General features: G+C 49.2%; 1 protein-coding gene across 3 annotated transcripts in view; it reads right to left on the minus strand.

Moving 5' to 3' along the window:
• Positions 1-22,521, minus strand: part of LOC137335054 (sodium-dependent neutral amino acid transporter B(0)AT3-like) — an 81,041-nt gene that overhangs the window by 16,012 nt on the left and 42,508 nt on the right. For 2 of the 3 annotated variants that reach the window (XM_068000133.1, XM_068000148.1), the window contains 3 exons: positions 11,423-11,535; positions 9,667-9,795; positions 3,258-3,414 (listed from right to left, as the gene is read on the minus strand). In XM_068000133.1, coding sequence (XP_067856234.1) covers positions 3,258-3,414; positions 9,667-9,795; positions 11,423-11,535 — 399 coding nt within the window. The remainder of the gene's footprint in view (positions 1-3,257; positions 3,415-9,666; positions 9,796-11,422; positions 11,536-22,521) is intronic. The other variant, XM_068000140.1, reaches the window with a different exon arrangement.

Genomic DNA, 22,521 nt, shown 5'->3' on the forward strand with positions numbered 1-22,521 from the left:
CTGACCATGTGTGCACTAAAACAGCAACAACAACAATTTGCATTTATATAGCGCCTTTAACATAGTAAAACGTCCCAAGGCACTTCACAGGAGCGATTATCAAACAAAATTTGACACCGAGCCACCCTAAGGAGATATTAGGCCAGGTGACCAAAAACTTGGTTAAGGAGGTAGGTTTTAAGGAGCATCTTGAAAGAGGAGGGAGAGGCGGAGAGGTTTAGGGAGGGAATTCCAGAGCTCAGGGCCTAGGCAGCTGAAGGCACAGCTGCCAATGGTGGATCAATGAAAATCGGTGGATCAATGTGCAAGAGGCCAGAATTGAAGGAGCGCAGAGATCTCGGAGGGTTGTAGGGCTGGAGGAGATTACAGAGATAGGGAGGGGCGAGGCCATTGAGGGATTTGTAAACAAGGATGAAAATTTTAAAACCGGACCAGGAGCCAATGTAAGTCAGCAAGCTCAGGGGTGATGGGTGAACGGAACTTGATGCAAGTTAGGATACAGGGGCAGCAGAGTTTTGAATCAGCTCAAGTTTACGGAGTGTGGAAGTTGGGATGCTGGCCAGGAGAACATTGTAATAGTCGAGTCTGGAGGTAACAAAGGCATGGATGAGGGTTTCAGCAGCAGATGAGCTGAGGCGGGGCAGAGACGGGCGACGTTATGGAGGTGGAAGTAGGCGGTCTTGGTGATGCAGTGGATATGTGGTCGGAAGCTCAGCTTAGGGCCAAATAGGATGCCAAGGTTGCGAATGGTCTGGTTCAGCCTCAGACAATTTAAAATATATTTTTATCTGATTTAATTTGTGCGATATTTTCAATTATTTCTTGTTGCACTTCCATGTAATACTAAATTATAGATAAATTTATTCCCCATCTCTGTCACACATATGCTAATTCTGTGATGTTTCTGAGTTGGCTCCTATTCAAATTTATCCCACTGCAAATTAAATTTGCTTCACCTGATTGGCTTATATGCAAATCTCTTTGTTTTCATAAACCAACATACCAGCAGAACTAAAAACAATATCTCGCTGCAATGAAAAACAAAATTAACAGTAAAATGTATGTTTATATTACTTAAACTCAAATATAATTAAATAATGCCCCAAAGAAGGCTTCTTCTTATTCACCCACTTACCCATACAGTATTATAAGACCTTGAACTATTTCTTGGAGGTCTCTGTCCCTAGCCTGTACCTTAATTTTTAATACAAATATCTATTTCCAATCTTCACCTCACTATCAGGCAATGTTTAATGCTGCTTCTTCTGCTTCTTCTCTCCAGTCTTGTCCTCTACAGGATTAAACTTTGTCCCCATCTTTTTTCTCATAAGGAGGAAAGAAAAAGTTTGCAGTTATATTACACCTTTCATGACCTCAAGATGTCCCAAACTGTTTTACAGCCAATGAATTACTTTTGAAGTGAGGTCACTGTTGTAATGTAGGGAAACATGGCAGCCAATTTGCGCACAGCAAGCTCCCACAAACAGCAATGAGATAAATGTCAAGCCCCAGCTTCAGGGTTTGAGTTCATAATCCATGCTAACTTTCCAGTTCATTACTGAAAGAGTGTTGCTTTGTCAGAGATGCTGTGCTTTGGATGAGATATTACGTGGAGGTCCTTTGTGCTTCTTTGCGTAGTTCAGGTGAATGTTAAATATCCCATCTATGGGCTTTGGAGGGGAGCATACAGAAGGGGCAATTACTATCTATATGAACCACCAGAATAGGGAAAAGGGACCTTTCCGGTTGGTGTGGCTTTTAGATGACCCACCTGGTGAGAAAAGCCTGGAACCAGGTCAACTTTCTTTGGCAGATTTGTTGATCCAATACCTGAAGCAGACAGGTCCGCGGTAATCCAACACTGTTAATGTTGATTGGCCTGGCTAGTTCACTAATGGAACCTGGAGTTCAGACCAGGATTCTTTCCATTTGGTTCCAAGACACCTAGTATTAATTCTACAATGGGTAGGGTGGTCCTTCCTGGACAAGCAGTGGGAAGCAGCTGTGGTCAGCAATGAGATAAATGAAGAGACAATCTGTTTTAGTGATGTTGGGTGAGGGATAAATATTGGCCAGGGAGAACTCTCCTGCTCTTCTTCAAATAGTGTCATGGGATCTTTTATGTCCACCTGAGAGTGGAGACAGGGGCTTGGTTTAACATCTCATCCAAAAGGCTTCCTCAATACAGCACTGAATTGTCAGCCTTGATTATGTGCTCAAGGCTATAGAGTGGGGATTGAACCCATGACCTTCTCCACCAAAGGCAAGAGTGGTACCACTGAGCCAAGGCTGACTCCTCACCCTCCGCTATTCCTCTCTAACATGAAAACTCAAACGTTAAGTGCAACTCAAACTCTAATCTCTCTCCCCTATTCTTTGCCTCTCATTCTCCGCTTTCCCTATCTCACAGATTGCCAAGCTGACCCTCCAAATCCTTCTTCAAAAACATTTTTATTTTGGAAAGATTGACATCATAACAGTCACTTGAGTCAGGAATATTTCCAACTCTCAGCATAATTTTCATTTTATTGAGAGGTCATAGCGTATAAAGCAAGTAACAACGTTGTAACTTAATTGGTTGGTAACGGAACCTGATATCACTTGATCTTTGCTCTTCTGTTTTATGACATTGCCTGAATCCTCGAATAACCTACTGTCCTGTTTCCTGCTCCTTACCATTCATAATTCTGTTTTATTTCAGTGTGATTGCACAAACTGTTCAAATGTTCATCAGTCTGTACGATCGCAAACACAGTTCTGAATTTATGTTTATTAAGTTATTTCAGTTAAATGTTCAAGCTGATGTGTGTTATTGCTGAGGAATATTGCACATTCTCAATTTTTATGGGATTGATGCAAATTTATTGTGTTCTACCCCAACCACGTAGCTTAACTTCCGGCACAGGCACAATGGGCCGAATGGCCTCCTTCTATGCTGTATGATTCTATGAACTCCCAAGCTCTGCATTGGTGAGTCACCTCCATCTCACATCACCCACGATGTGGCTTCCCAGAGAATCACTGACCATTTACTGCTTTGAGTTTTGGGTTGGGATTGTGTTGCGATTGCTCTGTTTCACATAGATCCCTTGCAGCCAGCAAGATGTGAGCAAAATTTAATTCCATGGGTCTGAGCTAGACTGAAGTGAAAGGAAAGCATACCAATCCACTCTATCCTCTGGCCCCAGGGATTCTGACTTTACAAAACTGACCTAAAATAGACAAGTGTGTGGCTAATTGAAAATGAATAGAAATACCTGATCAAGAAAGTCCTTAAGGACACAATTCTTCAAAGTAAGAACTGAGATTCTGTCATGATGGGTGGCATTCAGATCATCTACCCAACTAAAATAATTTTCTCTTGTAACATTTCCATCCTGAATATCGAATTCATTTGAAATGAGCAGTATATTCCTGTTGAGAGAAGTTAATGCATTGTAAATACAAATAAATGCAATGATTAAGGGGCCACCATCTTCATGAAACAGTATTTGAGAAACCTTTGTTTCCATTTGTTTGCAAACACGCAATGCAGTGAAATAAAAGATATCCAAATGCTTCACTTCTGACGAAGGGGATAATCTCCGAAAGCTTGTGATTTTAAAATAAATTTGTTGGACTATAACCTGGTGTTGTAAGATTCCTTACATTTGTCCACCCCAGTCCATCACCGGCATCTCCACATCATCACTTCTGAGTGATAGCTTCGTGTTAGAAATGATGCACCATTCTTTTGGCTCCTCTCTTCCCCCTGGGATAAATTGTTTGCCAAACACTTTTCTATTATGTAAACAGTGCTTCTTTAGCTTTCATTGTGTATTTACATATTTGATAATTTATTGTTCCTTCATGGCTTTTTAAGCAAGTTCTCTAGTCGACCATTAAAAATGACCTAAGGGCTGATTTTTCATTTGGGGATCAGTGGCAGTGCACCTGGAAGTGTCATGAAGTGCTTACTTAAGTCATTATTCATTACCCCCAGCAAGAACTGGGACATGCTGGGAACGTGCAGGCCACAGAGACAGGATATCCATTCCAGCAGATTTAAAGAGCTGCTGCAGTGCTTGGAAGGGCAATGACAATTCCAATGGTGTAAGTTAGTAGCAACCAAAATTAAAATTCATTGTCTTGAACTAGATGCCTGAAGGTACCTCCAGAACACAATGCGGAGGGAAAATTGATCCCTTTACTGAGAGGGATAGTTCCGAGAAAGATGCAGCAAAAGAGGGTTGCTATCTTTGGGGCAATGGGGCACTCTTTTTAGGAAGGGTTTAGATAAAGTAAATAAAGAGAAATTGTTCCCATTGGCGGAAGGGTCGAGAACCAGAGGACATAGATTTAAGGTGATTGGCAAAAGAACCAAAGGTGACATGAGGAAAAACTTTTTTCGCAGCGAGTGGTTATGATCTGGAATGCAGTGCCTGAAAGGGTGGTGGAGGCAGATTCAATCATGGCTTTAAAAAGGAACTGGATAAATACTTGAAGGGAAAAAATTTGCAGGGCTACAGAGAAAGAGCGGGGGAATGGGACTAACTGGGATTGGTCTTACGAAGAGCCGGCACGGGCTCGATGGGCCGAATGGCCTCCTCCTGTGCTGTAACCATTCTATGATTCTATGGATCCGGGGGGGTGAATTTCCTCACTGTTTTCAGTGTAGTAGAGTGAATAAACAAGGCTCGAAACAGGGCAAGAAAACTTTTGTCGCAGGAAAATCGGGCAGAAGACATTTCTGCCTATTTTCGATAATTGAATTCCTTCCCATGAGTTCCCTTGTGCTTTTTGGCCCTTGCCGAGATCCACCCGCTCAGTCCCAAGTGCCTCATTTAAATACATGACAGTGAAGGCCAGTGGCACAGGAGCTCTGAGTTTCCTGTTTTTACACTCACAATGCACTCAGGGTAACTCAGGCTGAGATTTATAAGGTGCAGTTATTGTCATGATCGGCTGAAACGAGTGGAAATGAAGAGTTTGTGAGCCTGAAGATTTTGACAAGCAATTTCTGCAGCTGGGAAACACTTTCTGCAGTGATTTTTTTTTTGTCAATCCGCCTGTACAGACCTGGACTTTCTTCTGACCGGGTCAGACCACCCACCCCTTCACCCAATAAGGGCTTCTCAGGAGTGGGTAAGACTTTTACTAAGGGCACTGAGCACCCATGACTGCATGAAATGACTTTGTACCATTAAAAGTTGAGTGTGGTTGTCACCTTCATAGCCACAGAGAGAGCAGCACAGGCAGCTGACCGGGTCTGCAGGCTCCTCCTGCTGTAGGTGACAGAGCTGCTGTGCCACTGGCCCTCATTTTGACACATGCAAATGGGGTCATTTGGGACTGGGCGGATATAACGCAGCAGGGTTCAAAATGTGCGAGCGAACTCGGGGGAAACGTTGTAAATGAGGAAATCAGGCAGAAACGGTTTCCATGCAATGTTTCTGCCTGAAAAACAATTTTCTGCACCGATTATGCACTGAATGGCAACGGGATTCACCCCCCTGCTTAGTGCTTTTTGTCCCAGTGCTTCCCCTTGGTGACCATGTGCAGTGAGTGTCCTTTTCCTATGGGCCATCCTCGTGGGAAAAAGAAGTACGATAGGTGACTGCTGGATTTCACTGTGTTCCCTGGAAAGGACAAGGCTCTTTCCCTCTTTTTTCTAGGTCATATGCTGGCACCATGCCCATGCTGTGGTCTACCCTCTTGCTGGTCATATGGGCAAATGCCTGGGCACTCCCTCAGAGTCCTCTTCTGAGCGCGTAATTCTGCAGCACACCACGGTCGGATTGGATACCTCTAGATCTGCCAAAGCAGGAAATCTTTGCTTCAGCAGGCCTATTGTGTGCTCAACTAATATCCTTGTAGTGGCATTTGCTGCACCTCATGGCCGTTGGGCTGGTGTCATGATCTATGGCTCAATTGCATGGTGTAGAAGAGCAAATATGTAGGCAAATTTCTGAGAAGTGCAAAAATAGGGCAGTAATAGTAGAGGATTTCAACTACCCTAATATTAACTGGGATACAATCAGTGTAAAAGGTATAGAGGGCGCAGAATTCTTAAATGGCATTCAGGAGAACTTTTTTAACCAGTATGTAGCAAGCCCAACAAAAGGGGGCAGTTCTGGATTTAGTTTTAGGGAGTGAAACCGGGCAGGTGGAAGGAGTATCAGTGGGAGAGCATTTTGGTGGTAGTGATTATAATTGCGTTAGATTTAGCATAGTTGTGGAAAAGGACAAAGATAGAACAGGAGTAAAAGTTCTAAATTGGGGAAAGGCCAATTTTACTAAGCTGAGAAGTAATTTCGCAAAAGTAAACTGGAAACAGCTACTTGAAGGTAAATCAGTGTCAGAGCAGGGGGAGGCATTCAAGGGGGAGATTCAAGGGGTTTAGAGTAAACATGTTCGCACAAAGAAAAAGGGTGGGACTGCCAAATCTAGAAGCCCCTGGATGACAAGAAGCATACAGGGTAAGATAAGGCAGAAAAGGAAAGCTTATGTCAGACACCGAAAACTCAATACTACAGAAAGCCTAGATGAGTATAGAAAGTGCAGGGGTGAAATTAAAAAGGAAATTAGGAAAGCAAAAAGAGAGGGCATGAAAAAATATTGACAAGTAAAATCAAGGAAAACCCAAACATGTTTTACAAATACATTAAGAGCAAGAGGATAATTAAGGAAAGAGTAGGGCCTATTAGAGACCAAAAAGGTAACATATGTGTAGAGGCGGAAGATTTGGATATGGTTCACAATGAATTCTTTGCATCTGTCTTCTTAAAAGAGGGGGACGATGCAGAGATTGTAGTTAAGGAGGAGGAGTGTGAAATATTGGATGGGATAAGCATAGTGAGAGAGGAAGTATTAAGGGGTTTAGCATCTTTGAAAGTAGATAAATCGCCAGGCTGGAATGAAATGTATCCAAGGCTGTCAAAAGAAGCTGTGGAGGAAATAACGGAGACTCTGACCATCATTTTCCAATCCTCCCTTGCTACAAGTGTGGTGCCGGAGGATTGGAGGATTGCTAATATTGTACCATTGTTTAAAAAGGGAGAAAAGGATAGATCTAATAATTACAGGCCGGTCAGTCTGACCTCGGTGGTGAGCAAATTATTGGAATCAATTCTGAGGAACAGTATAAATCGTCATTTAGAAAGGCATGGGTTAATCAAGGACAGTCAATATGGATTTGTTAAGGGAAGGTTGTGTCTGACTAACTTGATTGAATTCTTTGAGCAGGCAACAAGGAGGGTCGATGAGGGTAATGCGTTTGATGTAGTCTAGATGGATTTTAGCAAGGCTTTTGACAAGGTCCCACATGGCAGACTGGTCAAAAAAGTAAAAGCCCATGGGATCCGAGGGAAAGTGGCAAACTGGATCCAAAATTGGCTCAGTGGCAGGAAGCAAAGGGTAATGGTTGACAGGTGTTTTTGTGACTGGAAGGATGTTTCCAGTGGGGTACTGCAAGGCTCAATGCTAGGTCCCTTGCTTTTTGTGGTATATATTAATGATTTTGACTCAAATGTAGGGGGCATGATTAAGAAGTTTGCAGATGATACAAAAATTGGCCGTGTGGTTGATAGTGAGGAGGAAAGCTGTGGACTGCAGGAAGATATCGATGGACTGGTCAGGTGGGCAGAAAAGTGGCAAATGGAGTTCAATCCGGAGAAGTTTGAGGTAATGGATTTGGGGAGGGCAAACAAGGCAAGGGAATACACAATAAATGGGAGGATACTGAGAGCTGTAGAGGAAGAGAGGGACCTTGGAGTACATGTCCACAGATCCCTGAAGTTAGCAGGACAGGTAGATAAGGTGGTTAAGAAGGTATACGGGATACTTTCCTTTATTAGTTGAGGCACAGAATATAAGAGCAGGGAGGTTATGCTAGAACCGTATAAAACACTAGTTAGGCCACAGTTTGAGTACTGCGTGCAGTTCTGGTCACCACATTACAGGAAAGATGTAATTGCACTAGAGAGGGTGCAGAGGAGATTTACGAGGATGTTGCCAGGACTGAAGAATTTTAGCTATGAGGAAAGATTGGATAGGCTGGGGTTGTTTTCATTGGAACAGAGGAGGCTGAGGGGTGATTTAATTGAGGTGTATAAAATTATGAGGGGCCTAGATAGAGTGGATAGGGTGGACCTATTTCCCTTAGCAGAGGGGTCAGTGACCAGGGGGCATAGATTTAAAGTAATTGGTAGAAGGATTAGAGGGGAGTTGAGGAAGAAAAATTCACCCAGAGGGTGGTGGGGGTCTGGAACTCACTGCCTGAAAGGGTGGTAGAGGCAGAAATCCTCAACTCATTTAAAAAGTACTTGGATATGCCCTTGAACTGCCGTGACCTATAGGGCTACGGACCACGTGCTGGAAAATGGGATTAGACTGGGTAGCTCTTTTTCGACCGACACAGACACGATGGGCCGAATGGCCTCCTTCTGTGCCGTAAACTTTTCTATGTTTCTATTACTGCATTTCCCTGGGGCCTATCGCCATCTTCCCCATGGTGGCTCTGGAAAGTGGCAGTAACTGGGGCTGACAGGAGAGAAATACACCAGGAACCGGGGCCCTTGTCTGCCTATTTGCAGGTGGTGGGTGAGGAAGGAGCAGCCAGCAGCGGGGCTGGCTGTGGGTGGGATTTTGGAGAAAAATCCTTGTCCAAGAGTCATTTCAGAGATTGTGTCCATCCACTCGGCTGTCCAGCTTCCTCTTTGTTTCCCAGCCTGCGTGCTCCTCAGCCCTCTCCGCTCCCTTGCCTCCACATCATGTCATCCCGCAGCATCTCCACCATCCATCCCCAGGCCCTCCCAAGCTCCTTTCCTCCATGGGTCCCACCTCCTCGACTCTTGATCCCTTCCTGTCTCCCCTTCTCATCACACAACAATTGCTACTCAGCCCAATGATCTTTGACATTATCAATAGCTGCCTCTGTTCAGACACTGTCCTGCCGCCTTCCAAGACTGCTGTCATTACCCTTCTCCTCAAAAACCCTCCCTTAACCCCCCCCCCCTGTCTTCTCCAACCTCTCCTGCATTTCTAAAATCCTTCAGCGTGTTGTTGTCACCCAGTTCGATACGCACCCATCTTTGAAACCTCTCAGTTTGGATTCCGACTTGCCCACAGCACTGAGGCCACCCTCATCAGCTGCCAGTGATATTCTCTGTGACTTGATCCCAAAGCCATATCCCTTTCCACCCTCGTTGACCTCTGTGGCATTTGACACAGTTGACCATTCCACCATCTCTCCTCTGTGGTGTACCTCCACTCCTTCCTTCATTTCCTGGAACGGTCAGCACTTCTCCTGTAATGGCTTATTGTCCTGCTCCATTACCCTTGTATCATCTGTGTTCCAAAACTCCCATCCTTGACCCCTTCTTTTCCTTGGATCGTCCGCCCAATATATGGCTGGCAATCGGGAAAACCCCCGCAGAAATTCAAGCCTCCAGGGTTTGAGGACCCAGTAGGTCATTAAGTAAGTTAGATTTTGGAGGCTGAACTCCTGGGGACATTGAAAGTGTTGGGCCTGGAAATCCAGGTGTTCCTCAGGGCTAAGTGCACAGCAAAAATTAACAGGCAATAAAATGTTTTCAGAGTAAATGTGCAAGGTTCTGAAGTAATTGATTAAATTGGTGGGGATAATAATTAGTGCAAGTGCACAGCATGTTGTGGAATTCTACTTACTTGTCCAAACAATCCAAGTAAGCTGTATTTGCCTTAAACCCAAGAACGGAGAAGATGGGGATAGAAGCAAAGATCGAGGTAATGCTGTTTACAACAGCTACTGTCACAGCATCTACCTCACAGTCATTCCTGAAAAGCAGAAGAGGTTTTTTTTGTTGAGATTACATCTTGTTTTTGTAACCCATTTTCTCTCCTCTTCTACCTTGTTTATGCGCTGACCCAGAACCTTGTGCTGACAGCTCGCCAAGTCCATTTAAATTAATTCCGACCATGAAATTGGAGCAGGTCCCATGCTGACTCCTTCGGGCAGGCAGGTGCAGTACAAGCACCTCACTCCAAAAATCACCCACTCCGTCTCTAGCATCAAGTCTATATTCACAGCTCAGTGCTGTCAGGCCAGGGATCATCTTTGTTGCCCTTCTCTGGACCTTCTCCAGAATTCCCTGAAGTGGAGAGGGGAACCAAAACTGATCACAATACTCCAAATGAGGCTTTACCAAAGCCCTATTATTGTGGTCCTTGACCTGTAATAAATGGTCTGGATAATTTGTCTTGGCTGAAACCTCCTGATATTGAATTGAAACTTTGACTTTTCTCCTTTCTATTATGTTTAGCTGATTTTATATTCCATGTCCTTACTAAGTGCCCGCAAGTGCATAAATGAACACTTGTCTGTATTGAAGGCCATTTTCTAATTTTGGGTCCACTTCCCCAATCTAAGGTGTCAGTCTTGGCTCAATGGTGGAACTCTCACCTCTGAGCCAGAAGATCGTGGGTTCAAGTCCCACTCCAGAGATTTGAGCCCCTAACCAAGGTTGGCACTTCAGTGCAGAACTGAGGGAATCTTTCGAATGAGATGTTAAACCTCGCTACCATCTTCCCTCTCAGGTGGACATAAAAAAATCCCGTGGCACAATTCGAAGAAGAGCAGGGGAGTTTTCCTAGTTTCCTGGCCAATATTTATCCTTCAATCAACGTCACTAAAACAGATTATCTCATCGTTTTACTCATTTCTGTTTGTGGGAACTTGCTGTGTGGAAATTGGTTCATGCATTTCCGTACATTATAACAGTGACTGTACTTCAGATGTACTTAATTGACAATGAAGTGCTTTGGGACTTCTTGAGGTTTTGAAAGGAGTACAAAAATGCAAGTTCTTTCTACTTATCTAAACCCATTTGCAATTTACTGCCATCTTCTAAAGTTCAGACAATTTGGTATTATCTGTAAGTTTAGTTATTGCAATGCCTAGTTTCTCCTCCAGATGAATATTATGGATCAAAGGGGAACGAGCATCGAACCCTGGGGCACCCCGTTTGTGACTGCACCCCACTGGGAAACTACTTCATTTAAAACCACAATTTCTTCATGGTCACTCAGCCATTTTCTCTTCTACACCGTAATATTAATTTTCACGCACAATACCTCATAAGGCACTTTATTGAAAGATTTTTGGAAATTGTACATTGTGAGATATCAACGTATGGATGCTTAACACATTTGTTTGAAATTGCTTTGCCCGCTATTTTATTGGATGCCGTTTTGACAGATGGGTTAATGGTTCTGTTAAAGTAGCAGAAAAGGTAATGTCATATTAACACGGGAAGCTAATGTCACACAGTGTGATCTCCAAGTTAATATCATTAACTCCGAGAAATACATTCCTATTACAACATTCGCCCTTTCCCTCTGGTCTGTAAGTTTCTTCACTTGCGAAGGCTTTTACAGAAAGTAACATTCTTACATTAATGCTTACTTTGGTGAATTATAGCTGGAGAATGCAATAAGTCCTCCAAAACCCAAACACAATGAGAAAAAGATCTGGGTCGCTGCATCTAACCACACTCTTGGTTGTTTCAAAACAGTCAACTGAAATGAAATGAAATGAAATGAAAGAACAAATGCAAATGCACTTACTAAAAATAATCACCAGTTATTATTAGCTTTAGCTCATCTCATGTTTTTTTTTGTTGTCAGCCAGGTGTAGGACATGTGGAAACTCAACACTTATGTATAAAAGTCTCCAAATCAAGGTACTAAGAAATAGACACAGTTTGTCTGATATGGAGTGCACAGTCTCTCCCGTAGAAACACACCCCACTTGCCCAAGTCTGGAGAGCTTAGTCACAGGTTGGCAGAGCCAAGGTTTAGTGTGTGCAGGGTACTACTGGAGTTTCAACAGCTAAAATCATGCAGCTTACCAGTAAAGAGCAATGGGTGTATGAGCACATGTTCTCATACCTGGCTACCAGGATTAATGCCTTCCTATAGCTGTCATCCCCAGTCTGAGTTTCCTTATGTGTATGTTGGACATTTGCACTCAATATAGTGGAAGGATCTACAAAGAGCAGTTTGAATTATGCCAGCCGCCTTGATGTTTTAGGTTTACACAGGTTCACCACCCTCTGAGGCTTACTCATCGCCACTTACTTAGTCCAGATTCTCATGTGAAGGGTTTGGCCAAAGACTGTTATAAGGCTGACTCCCCCATCCCCCAGCGCACTCAGTGACATTTCAGTGTAGGTCAACATCTTAGCTTTCTCCTGGATCGCGCACATAGGTCAGAGATAGCCGAACTCTTTCCATGCCTAGGAGTTCTGAACCATAAAGGAGAACTATTTAGACACATGCCTTGTGTGCCACAAGCTTAACTTGCATTGACTATGGTGTTATTGAAGAAAAGCAAGAAAGATCACAAAGCCTTTTGCCCCCTTCAGCACAATTCAAAAGAACTGCATACAGGTCTACCCCGAAAACCAGCAAAAGCAGACCAACTGCTCCAATGCTGACACTCTCTCTCCCCACTCCCTCAGTTAATGCTGACACTCTCTCTCCCCACTCCCTCAGTTAATGCTGGCACTCTCCCTCCCCACTCCCTCAGTTAATGCTGGCACTCTCTCTCCCCACTCCCTCAGTTAATGCTGGCACTCTCCCTCCCCACTCCCTCAGTCAATGCTGGCACTCTCCCTCCCCACTCCCTCAGTTAATGCTGGCACTCTCCCTCCCCAATCCCTCAGTCAATGCTGGCACTCTCTCTCCCCACTCCCTCAGTTAATGCTGGCACTCTCCCTCCCCACTCCCTCAGTCAATGCTGGCACTCTCCCTCCCCACTCCCTCAGTCAATGCTGGCACTCGCCCTCCCCACTCCCTCAGTCAATGCTGGCACTCTCCCTCCCCACTCCCTCAGTTAATGCAGGCACTCTCCCTCCCCACTCCCTCAGTCAATGCTGGCACTCTCCCTCCCCACTCCCTCAGTTAATGCTGGCACTCTCCCTCCCCACTCCCTCAGTCAATGCTGGCACTCTCCCTCCCCACTCCCTCAGTCAATGCTGGCACTCTCCCTCCCCACTCCCTCAGTCAATGCTGGCACTCTCCCTCCCCACTCCCTCAGTTAATGCTGGCACTCGCCCTCCCCACTCCCTCAGTCAATGCTGGCACTCTCCCTCCCCACTCCCTCAGTTAATGCTGGCACTCTCCCTCCCCACTCCCTCAGTCAATGCTGGCACTCTCCCTCCCCACTCCCTCAGTCAATGCTGGCACTCTCCCTCCCCACTGCCCCTCAGTTAATGCTGGCACTCTCTCTCCCCACTCCCTCAGTCAATGCTGGCACTCTCCCTCCCCACTGCCCCTCAGTCAATGCTGGCACTCTCCCTCCCCACTCCCTCAGTCAATGCTGGCACTCTCCCTCCCCACTGCCCCTCAGTCAATGCTGGCACTCTCCCTCCCCACTGCCCCTCAGTCAATGCTGGCACTCTCCCTCCCCACTCCCTCAGTTAATGCTGGCACTCTCCCTCCCCACTCCCTCAGTTAATGCTGGCACTCTCCCTCCCCACTCCCTCAGTCAATGCTGGCACTCTCCCTCCCCACTCCCTCAGTTAATGCTGGCACTCTCCCTCCCCACTCCCTCAGTCAATGCTGGCACTCTCCCTCCCCACTCCCTCAGTCAATGCTGGCACTCTCCCTCCCCACTCCCTCAGTTAATGCTGGCACTCTCCCTCCCCACTCCCTCAGTCAATGCTGGCACTCTCCCTCCCCACTCCCTCAGTCAATGCTGGCACTCTCCCTCCCCACTCCCTCAGTCAATGCTGGCACTCTCCCTCCCCACTCCCTCAGTCAATGCTGGCACTCTCCCTCCCCACTCCCTCAGTTAATGCTGGCACTCTCCCTCCCCACTCCCTCAGTCAATGCTGGCACTCTCCCTCCCCACTCCCTCAGTCAATGCTGGCACTCTCCCTCCCCACTCCCTCAGTTAATGCTGGCACTCTCCCTCCCCACTCCCTCAGTCAATGCTGGCACTCTCTCTCCCCACTCCCTCAGTTAATGCTGGCACTCTCCCTCCCCACTCCCTCAGTTAATGCTGGCACTCTCCCTCCCCACTCCCTCAGTTAATGCTGGCACTCTCCCTCCCCACTCCCTCAGTTAATGCTGGCACTCTCCCTCCCCACCCCCTCAGTTAATGCTGGCACTCTCCCTCCCCACTCCCTCAGTTAATGCTGGCACTCTCCCTCCCCACCCCCTCAGTTAATGCTGGCACTCTCCCTCCCCACTCCCTCAGTCAATGCTGGCACTCTGCCTCCCCACTCCCTCAGTCAATGCTGGCACTCTGCCTCCCCACTCCCTCAGTTAATGCTGGCACTCTCCCTCCCCACTCCCTCAGTTAATGCTGGCACTCTCCCTCCCCACTCCCTCAGTTAATGCTGGCACTCTCCCTCCCCACTCCCTCAGTCAATGCTGGCACTCTCCCTCCCCACTCCCTCAGTTAATGCTGGCACTCTCCCTCCCCACTCCCTCAGTTAATGCTGGCACTCTCCCTCCCCACTCCCTCAGTTAATGCTGGCACTCTCCCTCCCCACTCCCTCAGTTAATGCTGGCACTCTCCCTCCCCACTACCTCAGTTAATGCTGGCACTCTCCCTCCCCACCCCCTCAGTTAATGCTGGCACTCTCCCTCCCCACTCCCTCAGTTAATGCTGGCACTCTCCCTCCCCACTCCCTCAGTCAATGCTGGCACTCTCCCTCCCCACTCCCTCAGTTAATGCTGGCACTCTCCCTCCCCACTCCCTCAGTTAATGCTGGCACTCTCCCTCCCCACCCCCTCAGTTAATGCTGGCACTCTCCCTCCCCACTCCCTCAGTCAATGCTGGCACTCTCCCTCTCCACTCCCTCAGTTAATGCTGGCACTCTCCCTCCCCACTCCCTCAGTTAATGCTGGCACTCTCCCTCCCCACCCCCTCAGTTAATGCTGGCACTCTCCCTCCCCACTCCCTCAGTTAATGCTGGCACTCTCTCTCCCCACTCCCTCAGTCAATGCTGGCACTCTCCCTCCCCACTCCCTCAGTTAATGCTGGCACTCTCCCTCCCCACCCCCTCAGTCAATGCTGGCACTCTCCCTCCCCACTCCCTCAGTTAATGCTGGCACTCTCCCTCCCCACCCCCTCAGTTAATGCTGGCACTCTCCCTCCCCACTCCCTCAGTTAATGCTGGCACTCTCCCTCCCCACTCCCTCAGTCAATGCTGGCACTCTCCCTCCCCACTCCCTCAGTCAATGCTGGCACTCTCCCTCCCCACTCCCTCAGTTAATGCTGGCACTCTCCCTCCCCACTCCCTCAGTTAACGCTGGCAATCTCTCTCCCCACTCCCTCAGTTAATGCTGGCACTCTCTCTCCCCACTCCCTCAGTTAATGCTGGCACTCTCCCTCCCCACTCCCTCAGTCAATGCTGGCACTCTCCCTCCCCACTCCCTCAGTTAATGCTGGCACTCTCCCTCCCCACTCCCTCAGTCAATGCTGGCACTCTCCCTCCCCACTCCCTCAGTTAATGCTGGCACTCTCCCTCCCCACTCCCTCAGTTAATGCTGGCACTCTCCCTCCCCACTCCCTCAGTTAATGCTGGCACTCTCCCTCCCCACTCCCTCAGTTAATGCTGGCACTCTCTCTCCCCACTCCCTCAGTTAATGCTGGCACTCTCCCTCCCCACTCCCTCAGTTAATGCTGGCACTCTCCCTCCCCACTCCCTCAGTTAATGCTGGCACTCTCCCTCCCCACTCCCTCAGTCAATGCTGGCACTCTCCCTCCCCACTCCCTCAGTCAATGCTGGCACTCTCCCTCCCCACTCCCTCAGTCAATGCTGGCACTCTCCCTCCCCACTCCCTCAGTCAATGCTGGCACTCTCCCTCCCCACTCCCTCAGTTAATGCTGGCACTCTCCCTCCCCACTCCCTCAGTCAATGCTGACACTCTCCCTCCCCACCCCCTCAGTCAATGCTGGCACTCTCCCTCCCCACTCCCTCAGTCAATGCTGGCACTCTCCCTCCCCACTCCCTCAGTCAATGCTGGCACTCTCCCTCCCCACTCCCTCAGTTAATGCTGGCACTCTCCCTCCCCACTCCCTCAGTCAATGCTGGCACTCTCCCTCCCCACTCCCTCAGTCAATGCTGGCACTCTCCCTCCCCACTCCCTCAGTTAATGCTGGCACTCTCCCTCTCCACTCCCTCAGTTAATGCTGGCACTCTCCCTCCCCACTCCCTCAGTCAATGCTGGCACTCTCCCTCCCCACTCCCTCAGTCAATGCTGGCACTCTCCCTCCCCACTCCCTCAGTCAATGCTGGCACTCTCCCTCCCCACTCCCTCAGTTAATGCTGGCACTCTCCCTCCCCACTCCCTCAGTCAATGCTGACACTCTCCCTCCCCACCCCCTCAGTCAATGCTGGCACTCTCCCTCCCCACTCCCTCAGTCAATGCTGGCACTCTCCCTCCCCACTCCCTCAGTCAATGCTGGCACTCTCCCTCCCCACTCCCTCAGTTAATGCTGGCACTCTCCCTCCCCACTCCCTCAGTCAATGCTGACACTCTCCCTCCCCACTCCCTCAGTTAATGCAGGCACTCTCCCTCCCCACTCCCTCAGTCAATGCTGGCACTCTCCCTCCCCACTCCCTCAGTCAATGCTGGCACTCTCCCTCCCCACTCCCTCAGTTAATGCTGGCACTCTCCCTCCCCACTCCCTCAGTTAATGCTGGCACTCTCCCTCCCCACTCCCTCAGTTAATGCTGGCACTCTCCCTCCCCACTCCCTCAGTTAATGCTGGCACTCTCCCTCCCCACTCCCTCAGTTAATGCTGGCACTCTCCCTCCCCACTCCCTCAGTTAATGCCGGCACTCTCCCTCCCCACTCCCTCAGTTAATGCTGGCACTCGCCGACCCCACCCCCTCAGTTAATGCTGGCACTCTCCCTCCCCACTCCCTCAGTCAATGCTGGCACTCTCCCTCCCCACTCCCTCAGTTAATGCTGGCACTCTCCCTCCCCACTCCCTCAGTCAATGCTGGCACTCTCCCTCCCCACTCCCTCAGTCAATGCTGGCACTCTCCCTCCCCACTCCCTCAGTTAATGCCGGCACTCTCCCTCCCCACTCCCTCAGTTAATGCTGGCACTCTCCCTCCCCACTCCCTCAGTTAATGCTGGCACTCGCCGACCCCACCCCCTCAGTTAATGCTGGCACTCTCCCTCCCCACTCCCTCAGTTAATGCTGACACTCTCTCTCCCCACTCTCTCAGTTAATGCTGACACTCTCTCTCCCCACTCTCTCAGTTAATGCTGGCACTCTCCCTCCCCACTCCCTCAGTTAATGCTGACACTCTCTCTCCCCACCCCCTCAGTTAATGCTGACACTCTCTCTCCCCACTCTCTCAGTTAATGCTGGCACTCTCCCTCCCCACTCCCTCAGTTAATGCTGACACTCTCTCTCCCCACTCCCTCAGTTAATGCCGGCACTCTCCCTCCCCACTCCCTCAGTTAATGCTGACACTCTCTCTCCCCACCCCCTCAGTTAATGCTGACACTCTCCCTCCCCACTCCCTCAGTCAATGCTGGCACTCTCCCTCCCCACTCCCTCAGTCAATGCTGGCACTCTCCCTCCCCACTCCCTCAGTTAATGCTGGCACTCTCCCTCCCCACTCCCTCAGTTAATGCTGACACTCTCTCTCCCCACTCCCTCAGTTAATGCCGGCACTCTCCCTCCCCACTCCCTCAGTTAATGCTGACACTCTCTCTCCCCACCCCCTCAGTTAATGCTGACACTCTCCCTCCCCACTCCCTCAGTCAATGCTGGCACTCTCCCTCCCCACTCCCTCAGTCAATGCTGGCACTCTCTCTCCCCACTCTCTCAGTTAATGCTGGCACTCTCCCTCCCCACTCCCTCAGTTAATGCTGACACTCTCTCTCCCCACTCCCTCAGTTAATGCTGGCACTCTCCCTCCCCACTCCCTCAGTTAATGCTGACACTCTCCCTCCCCACTCCCTCAGTTAATGCTGGCACTCTCCCTCCCCACTGCCCCTCAGTTAATGCTGGCACTCTCCCTCCCCACTCCCTCAGTCAATGCCGGCACTCTCCCTCCCCACCCCCTCAGTTAATGCCGGCACTCTCCCTCCCCACTCCCTCAGTTAATGCTGACACTCTCCCTCCCCACTCCCTCAGTCAATGCTGGCACTCTCCCTCCCCACTGCCCCTCAGTTAATGCTGGCACTCTCCCTCCCCACTCCCTCAGTCAATGCCGGCACTCTCCCTCCCCACCCCCTCAGTTAATGCCGGCACTCTCCCTCCCCACTCCCTCAGTTAATGCCGGCACTCTCCCTCCCCACTCCCTCTAGTTAAAAACATAGAAACATAGAAAATAGGAGCAGGAGTAGGCCATTCGGCCCTTCGAGCCTGCTCCGCCATTCAATATGATCATGGCTGATCCTCTATCTCAATACTATATTGCCGCTCTCTCCCCATACCCTTTAATGCCTTTTGTGTCTAGAAATCTATCTAGCTCCTTCTTAAATATATTCAGTGACTTGGCCTCCACAGCCTTCTGTGGTAGAGAATTCCACAGGTTCACCACCCTCTGAGTGAAGAAATTTCTCCTCATCTCAGTCCTCAATGTCCTACCCCGTATCCTGAGACTGTGACCCCTTGTTCTGGACCCCCCCAGCCAGGGGAAACATCCTCCCTACATCCAGTCTGTCCAGTCCTGTCAGAATTTTATATGTTTCAATGAGATCCCCTCTCATTCTTCTAAACTCGAGTGAATACAGGCCGAGTCGACCCAATCTCTCCTCATACGACAGTCCTGCCATCTCAGGAATCAGTCTGGTGAACCTTCGCTGCACTCCCTCTATGGCAAGTATATCCTTTCTTAGGTAAGGAGACCAAAACTGCACACAATACTCCAGGTATGGTCTCACCAAGGCCCTGTATAACTGCAGTAAGACATCCTTGCTCCTTTACTCAAATCCTCTTGCAATGAAGGCCAACATACCATTTGCCTTCCTAACTGCTTGCTGCACCTGCCTGTTTGCTTTCAGTGACTGGTGTACAAGGATACCCAGGTCCCTTTGTACATCAACATTCCCCAATCTATCACCATTTAAATAATACTCTGCCTTTCTGTTTTTCCTTCCGAAGTGGATAACTTCACATTTATCCACATTATTACTGCATCTGCCATGTATTTGCCCACTCACTCAACTTATCTAAATCACCTTGAAGCCTCTTTGCATCCTCCTCACAACTCACGATCCCACCTAGTTTTGTGTCGTCAGCAAACTTGGAAATATTACATTTGGTTCCCTCATCCAAATCATTGATATATATTGTGAATAGCTGGGGCCCAAGCACTGCTCCCTGCGGTACCCCACTAGTCACTGCCTGCCACCCTGAAAAAGACCCATTTATTCCTACTCTCTGTTTCCTGTCTGTTAACCAATTTTCAATCCACGCCAGTATATTACCCCCAATCCCATGTGCTTAAATTTTACACACTAACCTCTTATGTGGGACTTTATCTGGCACTCTCCCTCCCCACTCCCTCAGTTAATGCTGGCACTCTCCCTCCCCACTCCCTCAGTTAATGCTGGCACTCTCCCTCCCCACTTCCTCAGTTAATGCTGGCACTCTCCCTCCCCACTCCCTCAGTTAATGCTGGCACTCTCCCTCCCCACTCCCTCAGTTAATGCTGGCACTCTCCCTCCCCACTCCCTCAGTAAATGCTGGCACTCTCCCTCCCCACTCCCTCAGTTAATGCTGGCACTCTCCCTCCCCACTCCCTCAGTAAATGCTGGCACTCTCCCTCCCCACTCCCTCAGTCAATGCTGGCACTCTCCCTCCCCACTCCCTCAGTAAATGCTGGCACTCTCCCTCCCCACTCCCTCAGTCAATGCTGGCACTCTCCCTCCCCACTCCCTCAGTTAATGCTGGCACTCTCCCTCCCCACTCCCTCAGTCAATGCTGGCACTCTCCCTCCCCACTCCCTCAGTTAATGCTGGCACTCTCCCTCCCCACTCCCTCAGTAAATGCTGGCACTCTCCCTCCCCACTCCCTCAGTCAATGCTGGCACTCTCCCTCCCCACTCCCTCAGTCAATGCTGGCACTCTCCCTCCCCACTCCCTCAGTTAATGCTGGCACTCTCCCTCCCCACTCCCTCAGTTAATGCTGACACTCTCCCTCCCCACCCCCTCAGTTAATGCTGGCACTCTCCCTCCCCACCCCCTCAGTCAATGCTGGCACTCTCCCTCCCCACTCCCTCAGTCAATGCTGGCACTCTCCCTCCCCACTGCCCCTCAGTTAATGCTGGCACGCTCCCTCCCCACTCCCTCAGTCAATGCTGGCACTCTCCCTCCCCACTCCCTCAGTCAATGCTGGCACTCTCCCTCCCCACTGCCCCTCAGTCAATGCTGGCACTCTCCCTCCCCACTCCCTCAGTTAATGCTGGCACTCTCCCTCCCCACTCCCTCAGTCAATGCTGGCACTCTCCCTCCCCACTCCCTCAGTCAATGCTGGCAAGCTCTTTCCTCCCCTATTCCAAAGTGCTGCTCCCAGCCTTTCCCCTTCACTGCCATCTAATTCCCCCTTCTCTGTTGTGATATATTTGCCTCACCTTTCTTTTTCGTCCCGTCCCCCTGTTCATTGGCGTCCACTTCCCCATTCCCTAATTTCCACTCTGTTCCCTCGATCACTATTATCCACTCTGTTCCCTCGATCACCATTATCCACTCTGTTCCCTCGATCACCATTATCCACTCTGTTCCCTCGATCACTCTTATCCACTCTGTTCCCTCGATCACCATTATCCACTCTGTTCCCTCGATCACCATTATCCACTCTGTTCCCTCGATCACCATTATCCACCCTGTTCCCTCGATCACCATTATCCACCCTGTTCCCTCGATCACCATTATCCACCCTGTTCCCTCGATCACCATTAGCCACCCTGTTCCCTCGATCATTATTATCCACTCTGTTCCCTCGATCACTCTTATCCACTCTGTTCCCTCGATCACCATTATCCACTCTGTTCCCTCGATCACCATTATCCACTCTGTTCCCTCGATCACCATTATCCACCCTGTTCCCTCGATCACCATTATCCACCCTGTTCCCTCGATCACCATTATCCACCCTGTTCCCTCGATCACCATTAGCCACCCTGTTCCCTCGATCACCATTATCCACCCTGTTCCCTCGATCACCATTATCCACTCTGTTCCCTCGATCACCATTATCCACCCTGTTCCCTCGATCACCATTATCCACCCTGTTCCCTCGATCACCATTATCCACTCTGTTCCCTCGATCACCATTATCCACCCTGTTCCCTCGATCACCATTATCCACCCTGTTCCCTCGATCACCATTATCCACCCTGTTCCCTCGATCACCATTATCCACCCTGTTCCCTCGATCACCATTAGCCACCCTGTTCCCTCGATCACCATTAGCCACCCTGTTCCCTCGATCACTATTATCCACTCTGTTCCCTCGATCACCATTATCCTCCCTGTTCCCTCGATCACCATTATCCACCCTGTTCCCTCGATCACCATTATCCACCCTGTTCCCTCGATCACCATTATCCACTCTGTTCCCTCGATCACCATTATCCACCCTGTTCCCTCGATCACCATTATCCACTCTGTTCCCTCGATCACCATTATCCACCCTGTTCCCTCGATCACCATTATCCACCCTGTTCCCTCGATCACCATTATCCACCCTGTTCCCTCGATCACCATTATCCACCCTGTTCCCTCGATCACTATTATCCACTCTGTTCCCTCGATCACTGTTACCCACCCTCCCCTCCCACCACTGTCCACTCTCTCTCCTACCCATTGCCATCCATTTTCCCCCTCCCCTACCTATTGTCATTCCTTCATTCCTCCCTCATACCATCCATCTCCCCCTTCCCCTCCCATCCCGCTCCTTCCTGAGTTCAGTGGCTAAATGCATCAGACAGACTCTGCTCTCCTCTCAGCACACGTTCAGTTATAATGGCCAGGATTGCGTGTTAACTGGGTACCCAGAATGCTGACTGCTGGCATGAAACCCTGAAAATATGAGACAATGGGGGTGATTTTAACCCTGAAGACCGGGTGGGTTGGGGGTGGGTGAGAGTCGAAAATAATTGTTTTTTGGGTCGCAACTGCAACCTGGCGTTACTTCTGGGTTTAACGTGGGTGGTAAAAGTCCAGGCTTCCCACTGGGAATGCAAAGTCCGAAAATTTTGCCGTCGCCACCCAAAAAAAACAACTATTTTCATCTTCCACCCTCTCCCTACCCACCCGTTCTTGGGGGTTAAAATTAACCCCTATATGTCCCACCTGAAATTGGCATTCACCAGGACCCCAGGTCCAGAATAAATCAAGATTTAGAGAAGATGTCCACTGCGTCTCTCATTCAATACATTCAAGACCCCTTCTTGTAAAGCCATAACATTGCATTTGGAGACACTCACCATCAAATCCCACTGGTCTGCCTGCTGTTCAAGATGGTGAGTAGAGTTCACTGGAGGAGTAATTCCCTAATCCTGCACTCCATGCTGG

The sequence above is a fragment of the Heptranchias perlo genome, chromosome 2 (genome assembly GCF_035084215.1).
Source record: "Heptranchias perlo isolate sHepPer1 chromosome 2, sHepPer1.hap1, whole genome shotgun sequence".
NCBI classification, from domain to species: domain Eukaryota; kingdom Metazoa; phylum Chordata; class Chondrichthyes; order Hexanchiformes; family Hexanchidae; genus Heptranchias; species Heptranchias perlo.